General features: G+C 42.4%; 1 protein-coding gene across 1 annotated transcript; it reads left to right on the forward strand.

The window, feature by feature from the left end:
• Positions 1 to 13: 13 nt before the first annotated feature.
• LOC103375726 (obscurin-like) lies at positions 14 to 9815 on the forward strand (the record flags this gene model as incomplete). The annotated part of the gene is made up of 20 exons (XM_008306039.1): positions 14 to 287; positions 364 to 636; positions 738 to 1004; positions 1089 to 1358; positions 1453 to 1719; positions 1891 to 2157; positions 2235 to 2347; positions 2442 to 2595; positions 2699 to 2860; positions 2942 to 3046; positions 4103 to 4369; positions 5590 to 5859; positions 5938 to 6204; positions 6322 to 6588; positions 6828 to 7094; positions 7188 to 7457; positions 7533 to 7802; positions 8035 to 8301; positions 9391 to 9657; positions 9763 to 9815. Coding segments are annotated over exons 1-20 (4461 nt in total), but the record flags the coding sequence as incomplete, so codon positions are not given.
• Positions 9816 to 9818: the final 3 nt, after the last annotated feature.

Genomic DNA, 9818 nt, shown 5'->3' on the forward strand with positions numbered 1-9818 from the left:
TCTTTCTGCAGAAGCTCCAGCTGGCTTCTCTAACAAGGAGTCCGTCCAAAAGGAGGTGAAAGCTCCACTTTCCCAGAAAGCCACTCTGAGTTGTGAGGTTTCGGATTCCAAAACGGAGGTAAAGTGGTACAAAGATGGCAAGCTGCTCACTTCCAGCAAAGCAGTCCACATGGAGTCAAAGGGCAAGACTCGTGAACTGGTGATAGAAAAAATGGATAAGAAAGATGCTGGAGAATACACTTGTGAGGCCGGAACAGAGAAGCTGGCGTTTAAGCTGCAGTCGACAGGTAATATATATTTCTAGTATAATTGTTGATCGATAATTTTAATCACAAACCGCTAAAAATATGTTTTTCTTTGTAGATGTAGCCGTCAAATTCCAGAAGAAGCTGGTCAAGGACACATGTGTTGTTCAAGCAAGTGAAAACGTTGTTTTAACCACTGAGCTGACTGCAGAGAGTGGTAATGTGAAGTGGTTTAGAGATGGTGTGGAAGTCAAGGAGAGCAGCAAGTATGAAATGAAAAAAGATGGCCTGTCTCGTACGCTGATAGTGAAGTCCACAGAAGCCAAAGACAGTGGAACGTACTCCTGTCAGACTGCTGATGACAAACTGGAGTTCAAAGTTCAGGTTAAAGGTCGGTCATTGGAAAGTCTAAAACACAAACCATTGCTGTATGTAGATGTCTGAAGATGGCAGATTTTGTTTGGATGTTTAATTCTCAGGCTTTCATTTCAGATGCAGCTTTGAAGTTTGTTGTGCCTTTGAAACCTGCTACAGTGGAGCTGGGAGGTACACTTAGCCTGATTTGTGAACTAAATCAGCCCTCAGGGGACGTTGTCTGGCACCATGATGGTCGTGAGATTAAACCTGGAGGCAGGTACTCCGTCAGAACAGATGGTGCTAAGCGGGTTCTTACCGTGACTGGCATGACTAAGGAAGATGAAGGAGAATACAGATGTGAATGCAAAAATGACAAGACCTCTGCTAAAGTCACCTCTAAAGGTAATAAACCATTTACCGTAACTCAAAAATCAGTTTCAGGCTCAAAGCTGTTTAATTCACATCAGTCTGCTTTATTCGTTTCAGCACCGAGACAAGTGAGGCTGACCACTAAACTGAACAATGTGGCAGCGATGGAGGGAAAAGATGCCATTTTCAAGTGTGCCGTGAGCCCAGCAGATGTCAATGTTAAATGGTTCCACAATGATATTCCCATCACTGCTGGGTCCAAGTACAAGCTAGAGCATGGCGGCAGCAGTCACTCGCTTACCATCATTTCCGTCACTCAAAAAGATGCAGGAGAAATTAGTGTCGATGCAGAAGGCAAAAGCTGCAAAGCTACCCTGCAAGTGCAACGTAAGACTGGGAATTAATCGTTAAAGTGTTTATATTTTTAAACCGTTACTGCAGCTTCCTTCATTCTCTTGCACTTCCTCTGTGCCCTCATCAGATGAACCTGTGACGTTTAAGAAGAAGCTGGACAACCTGACGGTGGAGGAGCAGAGTGAGGCCAAACTGGAAGTGGAACTCAGTAAGGCGTCAGATGAAGTCAGGTGGATGAAGAACAGTGTCGTGCTGCAGCCGGCAGGAAACATGGAGATTCGAGTAAATGGAGCCAAACAGGCTCTGGTCTTCAAGAGTGTGACTTACGCCGACCGTGGAATCTACTCTTGTGAAACTCTGGATGACAAGACCCAGGCCAAGCTCAGCGTGGAGAGTAAGACTGATCAGCGTTCACATTTTTAAGTTATGCCGTATAGTGTACATCTTCCAGGGATAGCATAGTACATAGTTTTAACCATAGAAAGAGCATATCGTTCTCTAGTAATGTATGTATGGATCAAAACTCTGATATACAAGCCTTTCAAATCTTTCCTTCTTCCTCCAGTGAAGAAGATTCAAGTAATAAAGGCTCTGACAGAAACCAAGGCACACGAAACAGAGACAGTGACTCTTGAAGTAGAGCTCAGTCAAGCTGATGTTGAGGGCTCCTGGAGCAGAGATGGGGCCAAGTTAAAGTCGGGGGCAAACTGCCGCATCACAGCTCTGGGGAAGAAGCACGCCTTGACGTTGTCCAGTCTCAAGAAGGAGGATGCGGGAACTATTTCCTTCCAAGCAGAGGGAGTCCATACTTCGGCCAAGCTGATTATTACAGGTAAAGGCTTCTTTCTTTTAGCCTACTGGGCTATTGGCCAAACAAGTCACTTTTTGACTAATGTGCTGATTCTACAGAACCTCCTGCTATGATCTCCAAACCCATCATGGACATCAGTGTCGCTGAGAAGGAGAAAGTTACCTTTGAGTGTGAAGTGTCCAGAACAAATGCAGATGTTAAATGGTTCAAGGTAAGAAATTATTGTTTGAATTATTATCTGCAGATTCAAATAATGTGTGCAGTACAAATGTGACATTCTAAAAAAAAAAAAAATCAATTTGCAGGATGACGTGGAACTGAAACCGGGGAAAAACTTTGGCATTCATTCCTTGGGTCGAAAGCGCTCTTTGGTCATCAACAAATGCACCCCTGAAGATGGAGGCACTTACATCTGTCGCACTCCGGATGATAACACCTCAGCCAAGCTCACGGTTCACGGTAATTATTAATCATGCACAAAAGTAAACAAACCAGCCAGATACTATATATATAAAACCAGCATTACAGTTTTCAGCATTTCTAAAAAGCATTTTCCCTGCAGCCAGAGAAATCAAGATCGTTAAGAAGCTGGAGGATGTGGAGGTGATGGAGAAGGAGAGTGCCTCATTTGTCTGTGAAGTCTCACACGATGAAGTAGAGTGCCAGTGGTACAAAGGAAATACCAAACTCAAAGTCAGTGACAACATCAAGATGAGACAGGAGGGTAAGGCCTCAAGGGATCAGAGAGCCAGTTGTATTTTTATACACGAGTAATGATCAAGACTAATATGATGTTTGGTTTCAGGCAGAACCTATGTGCTGCTGTTTAAATCGGTCACTCCAGAAGATATGGGTGAGATTAAATTTGCAGCTGAGAAAGCATCTTCAACTGCGAAACTTAAAGTGAAAGGTAAACAAGTGTTTGTGCTTCGTGCTCTGAAATCTCATAACAGCTTACTCTGTGTGCATTGTTGCATGGAGTTAGTTAACCGGTATGTTGCAATGTTTAATGGGATTGCAAATGGATTATTTCTATTCACTGTGTCAAAAGCTTTTAGAAAGTTGCAAATAAATAAACCCACCCACTTTGGAACTTTGGAAATTTTAAACAGCTTGGTACAATAAATTCAGAATCCTACTGTGCAGAAGTCACGTTATGTTTGTGGTAACCTGAAAGCAGATTTTGTTAATTGAAATCAACATTTCAACTAATTTAGTGATTTCCAAATGTAAAATTTCACTCTGAAACTAGATGAAATGTTGTATTCCTAAAAACACAGTGCACTGTGCTGACAGTATTTTGTCTGTCGAGATAGAAGATCCACTTGCAACTTTGCATTTACATTGTTTTTCCTCATTGAGGCCTGATGGCAAAACAGACACATCTCAACAACAACACAACTTATTGTTTTGCTAGCTGAGGTTTAGGACTATTTTCCAGGGGTTTTTGATTGAATGCAGGGACGTTATCAGTCCATCGACTTTGGACATTATGGGGTCATTTAATTGGATTGGAAATTGCCAAAAAGTATGAGAAGACGATTTTATTCGGAGACAGATTAGTGGCATACTTTGCCATCAGTTGACTATTACTTGCCGTAAATTGCATACATGTGCTGTCTAGCTTCTATGTCGGTGTCTTGTGGACGCAGTCAAGCAGAAACTGATGAACATACCAAACAATAATGACTAGCACATGGTAATTTCTTTTTAATGTGCTGTGCCATTATAGATTTCTGCTATTTGCTTTAGCTTTTGCAAAGAAAACGTAAGAACTCAAGATGCATCAAAAGCGTTAATGTATCATTAAATTTTAGCCCCAATTTGCTTCAACAAAATTGGCCATTCCATGTCCTATAGTGCGCCCAGGCAATAGCTTTGGCAAAGCCTTCGCAGCAATAGCCAGTAATGTTCCTTTGTGGCACATATGATAGTTTTCATTGATGCGGTGTTATTGTTGCTGTAGAGCTGCCTGTCAAGTTTGTGAAGAAACTCAGGGATAAGATAGCGATGTATAAGCATCGTGGTCATCTCGAATGCCAAGTGTCGCGGGCCAGTGCAAAGGTGAAGTGGTTCAAGAACAAGACGGAGATCAGAGCCGGCAAGAAGTACGAGATCAAAAGTGAAGATGTGTACCGGAAGCTCACCATCAATGACGTGGACGATGGGGACGAAGACACGTATACGTGTGACGCCACCGATGACAAGACGTCCTGTAAACTGCTCGTGGAAGGTAACGCAATGGTGATGATGGCAAAGGTTAAATCTGAGCTTATAGGGTGAGGGGGTAAATCATCACAAAACAAGCCATCCAAGTCAATGAGGTACCTGTCTGTCCATCTGTTTATCTATCTGAAATAATGTACTAATAGGAAATATGGAGACTTTATGTTGATTTATTTATTTGTAACAAGCCTGACTTACTACATAATTAACATAGAAGTTGGTTTTTCAAATTATCTGTGCGAAAAACTAATTAGCAAACCTTTAATGCCACTACAGGTGAAGTAACCCATGCAGGTATTTTCCTGTTTTTTTGTTTTTTTTTTTGGTTTATTAGGCTTTTGTTGGAGGTGGTGGTTTGGGGTGAATTATTATGAGGTAATTTCAGAAAATACCTGTGTGAGTTTACCACAAACATGTATTCAAAGGAGGCTTTAAATTGTCTTCTGACTTGCACTGGATGTATAGTAAGTGTCATACGTATTTGTGTAACTCATATGATGTACAATTTTAGCGTTTTTAGAGTAAGTTGTATAATTTCCAATACAGCACTGATAGTGGGTTATCATAATGGTTTCAGACAACACAGTATTAAAGATAAATTCCTTGGTTTAGCTGTAGCTCTTAAAAGAATTCCCTGAACCCCTAAATACACTTCATACTTGGGTGTAAAGACGCTGACAGTGCCTGGAGGAAATGCGGGGATATGTGGGCAATCTTTAAAAGTAATCATATGTGAAGGGCTATTATTAAACTGACGTATCATATTTGGATTATTTTCGCTTTATTACAGAGACACTGCTAAAGAGTCATACAGATGGTTGTGTATATTATAGCCCATTAACTGCTCAGCTTGTAGAGCTCGAGCAATAAATCATCCAGACCAAGACATCAGCCAGTATTACAAGAAACTGTAGTGCAGAAATGCCAAGCAGGGTTTGAGGTAATTTAGAAATGGTCCCATTAAGCTGTTTGAAGGCATGAAGGGAGCATTTAATGGAGAAAAAAAAATCTAAATATGTAATTTTGATACATGGAAATTAGTATGCATATGGTAATCAGTTACTGAAGAGGAACTTTAAACTTCCAAATGTCGGCATCAGCTTCAAGATTTCATCATATCTTGATCTGTGACAGCGATGTCAAGAATTGTAAAGAACGTTGTTTTTGATTTCTGCATTCTTATCTTTGACTTCTAACTAAAGCATTTTCTTTTCATGATCCCTTCAGAGCAGTCCATCAGCATTGTGCGGGAACTTAGTTCAGTAGAAGTGACAGAACCCTTTGCAGCTGTTTTTGAAGTTGAAATCAGCATGGAGCTGGTGAAACCTCCCATATGGACTCTGAGTGGAGTTGCTGTGCAGGAGGGTGCTGACGTTGAGATGGAGAAAGAGGGCACTCTGCACCGCCTCACTTTCAAAAAGACCAAAGCATCGATGACGGGACCCGTGCAGTTTACAGCTGGGAAGAGCAAATCTTTAGCTCAGCTCACAGTCAAAGGTAAACGTTTTGAACAGCAGTACAGCTGTAGAGAAATATTTCCAGCTGAGTCTAATCACATTCTGTTCTCGATTTCAGAGCGTCCGCTTGAGATCGCAGAGCCCATCAAAGATGTGAAGGCGAAGGAGAAAAGCTCAGCCATACTCAGCTGCAAGTTCTCTGCCTCACCCAAAGAGGTTAACTGGTACAAGGGCCAGGCACCTCTGGCAGCATCAGACAAGTATAATATCAAGCAAGATGCTACAAGGGCACAACTCACTATCCATAAGTTGACTGTGGAAGACACTGGAGAGTACCGCTGTCAGTCTGGACCTGCTGAGACCAAAGGCACACTTCATGTTGAAGGTGAAGTTTGCATCTTTGAATACCACAGACTACACAGCAATGATATGTGCATGAACTGTTCTAATAGGGTATTTGACAGGCCCTCAGACTAACTGCTTTTACGTTTTTACTGCCTAGCACGCGAAATTAAGATCACCAAGCACCTGGCTGACACCGAGGTTGATGAAGACAGCGATGCAGTGTTCACCTGTGAGATTAACTATGCAGATGAAGAGGTGCAGTGGCTTCTGAATGACAAGGTGCTCTTCACTAACGAGGTCAACACCATCACTCATGAGGGGAAGACTCACAAGCTCACACTGAAGAACTTGGCACCTCAGGATGGGGGAACCATCAGCTTCCAAGTCCGCAAGCTGAAAGAGTCCGCCACGCTTAAGGTTAAAGGTGAGAACTGCCATTCACTACATTAACAAGTACACTAAAAAGTCTTCTCCCTCAGTTTGATGAAGGGAAGTTCCTCAGGTACTTGACATTTCAGAAATTAATTAACTGACAAAACCCAGGAATAATGAGATTTTTTGAGCGGATATAAATGGTGTCACCAGGGCTGATCCCTGTTAATCCTAAAAATGAGAATATAATAAAGACCTTAGTCATTCTTTGCTTCTTCAATCTTCCTGCAGAAAAGCGTGCTGTGTTCCTCAAGTCTCTGGATGATGTCATTGGAGAAGAAAAGGGCATGATAACTCTGGCGTGTGAAGCGTCCAAGCCGAGGGTTTCCCCCACGTGGAGGAAAGAAGGTAAAGTCTTAAAAGCTGGACCAAAGTATGAGCTCCTTCACACAGGCAAGTCTTTGGGACTGATCATCAAGGATGTCACCAAAGACGATGCTGGAGAGTACAGCTGTGATCTTGGCACTGAGGTTTCTAAGTCAAAGGTCACTGTTAGAGGTAGGTTGTTTTTTTGTTTTTTTTTTTAAAGTATTGTTACACACAAGTAATGCGATATATAGTTAAATATTTCCCCTTTGCTTTCTACCCTAGAAATTGGCATTGGAATCACTAAATGGCTGAAATCAGCTGAGGTGAACGAGGGAGAGACATGCAGCTTTGAGTGCATCCTGTCTCGTGAAAGCACAGACGACTGCTCCTGGACGGTTAATGGTCAAGCTGTTACCAACGGAGGCCGCTTTAAGATCTCCAGTAAAGGACGCAAGTACATGCTGACTATTCAGGATGTCACCCCTGCGGACGCTGGTGAGGTGGTCTTCAACATTAAAGACCTGAGCTCTAAAACAACACTAACAGTTGAAGGTAAGCTAAATATTAACTTTTAAGAAGCCCTGACAAAAATTACAGTGTTAAAATACTTGTTGTCTTTTGTTGCAGGCAAAGCGTCGTCTGTATCAAAAGCCCTGCAGAATATTTCTGCCGTTCAAGGGGAAGATGCTGTGTTTACCTGTGAGGTGATACAGGCTAGTTCCACTGTAAAGTGGGCCAAGGAGGGCAAAGCCATCAAAAAGAGCCAGAAGTATGATATCAGCCAGCAGGATAAGGTGATGAAGCTGATCATCCACAATGTGTCTGCGCAAGACTCTGGAGAGTACAGTTGTGAAGTTATTGGAGGTGCAACCACCAAAGCCAAGCTGGAAATCAAGGGTGGGACTGAAAATGCCACATTCACTTCTGTCTTACTGCACTTTTTATCTTTTACAGTGTACAAACATGTCAGAGACTTTCCTATGAAACACATATTGTTATAAAAAGCTGACCAGTATCTTGACTAAATATGCAGTGAGTTCTTGGATCATCTTGTTTTATGAAGCAATACATCAACCCTACAGATTCATACATACTGAGTGAAAATTCTGACAATGTTTTCTTTTTCCAGAGCCAATCCATAAATTCACCAAAGCGCTAAAGGACAGCCAAGCAGATGAGAATAGCTCTGTGACCCTGCAGTGTGAGACGGCACAGACCCCGTCCACGGTGATATGGCTTAAAGGTCACACAGAGCTCAAGCCTGGAGGTCGGTATGAGATGTCCCAGAAGGAGGGGGTCTTGACTCTCACCATCAAACAGCTGGAGGAGAAAGACACGGACATCTACACTTGTGATGTGGGCACGGCCAAGAGCATGGCCAAGGTGACCGTTAAAGGTAAGACCCTGAGCATGCATGTACGTATGTTTGGGGTAAGTTGTTTGTCTTGCACACAGGATTATCTTCATAAATTCTGTTTCATGCATACGTGGAATGTTACATGCCAAGTGTTTGTGTTGAAAGAGACGACGAGGCAGTTGTGTGGAAGGTAATTCCTGCTGTTTGATTGTTGTTTAGCAGGTGCTATTTACTGTTATTCAGTAAATATGTGATGCCGTCACCGTTTGGGGATGACCTGTATTCATTTGTGCCCGTTTGAGTTGGTCCGTGTGGAACTTTGAGAATGCCACATTCACGTAGCTCATAGTTTGGTTTTGAAAGCCAGCCTGTAGAACAACTGTATGATGTTCATCATTTTGAAGGGGAATCTGTTTTCGTTTGCTGCATCAGTCCTACTGATAACGGTCCTCTGAGCACACCCCTCTGCTGCCAAGCCGTCTCAATTATATCAAGGGTCTGAAAGGAGGTGTCCATTCTCTGACCTGGCTCCCAGAGACGGGCGCCATCTCCGTCATTGCTGGAGATCAGGACGTATGCGCATCACTTGTTGCCATACCAACTGATACTGCCCCCAGGCACTTACAAATCTAATTACAGTGTGTAGATGTGTATGAATAGATGTAGATTATTGCTAAATCTTTTTCATTTTCCTAAGTTTGTTGCCATGTGTGTCACTGAATGGTATGCTTTGCTTTTGTGTTCAGTGCCATCTCTGTTCTCTTTGACTTGAATTGTGTGCGAATGTGAGATTGTTTGCACATCCGCAAACTGTGAATGACAGCCATTAGCATGTGTTGATGTTTGTAAGTGACCTGTACCTAAATGCATTTGCATTTAAGGAAAATTTTTATTCTGTAGCACAGTAGGAGGAATTAGGTGTTGCTCATAGATAAGTGCACTGCTGTACGTAAACCTTCATCAAAAGGAGCATCAGCCCAAATCATATTTGGGCTCCAAAGGCTAGTGTTGGACAACTTGGAGCATCTCAACTCACCCATCATCCTCATCTTTATCATTTTCCATCCTTCTTCACAACCAAACAAAATCCGTCACCCAGTTTCAAAGTTATTGTTCATTTTATTTTAGCCCTGCCTGCCACTTTTAATGAGACGCTCAAAAACCAGGACAAAAAGGAAGGGGAGACAGTGACGCTTCGCTGCAAGTCATCAACGCCTGCAGCCAACATTCAGTGGAAGAAAGGCTCTGAAATTCTCACACCAGGAGAGAAGTATGGCATGACCCAGAAGGAGACCATTTGTGAACTTCAGATTATGAATTTGAAGGTTGAAGATAGTGGAGAGTATTCTTGTGTGTGTGGAGACCAGAAGACATCTGCAACCCTGAAAGTCAATGGTATGGAGCCACGATGTCCCTTTCGGCAAACCTTTGGAAAGCTATATGTCAGTTAAAACATTTGTTTTTTATTTCACCTAAAGTAATGGAAACTTGCTTGTACAGCTTTGCCACTGACCTTTAAGCAGAAGTTGGAGAACCAGGAGGCTGAGGAGGGAAAC

Source organism: Stegastes partitus, unplaced genomic scaffold, assembly GCF_000690725.1.
Source record: "Stegastes partitus isolate 25-593 unplaced genomic scaffold, Stegastes_partitus-1.0.2 Scaffold2821, whole genome shotgun sequence".
Classification (NCBI taxonomy): Eukaryota; Metazoa; Chordata; class Actinopteri; family Pomacentridae; genus Stegastes; species Stegastes partitus.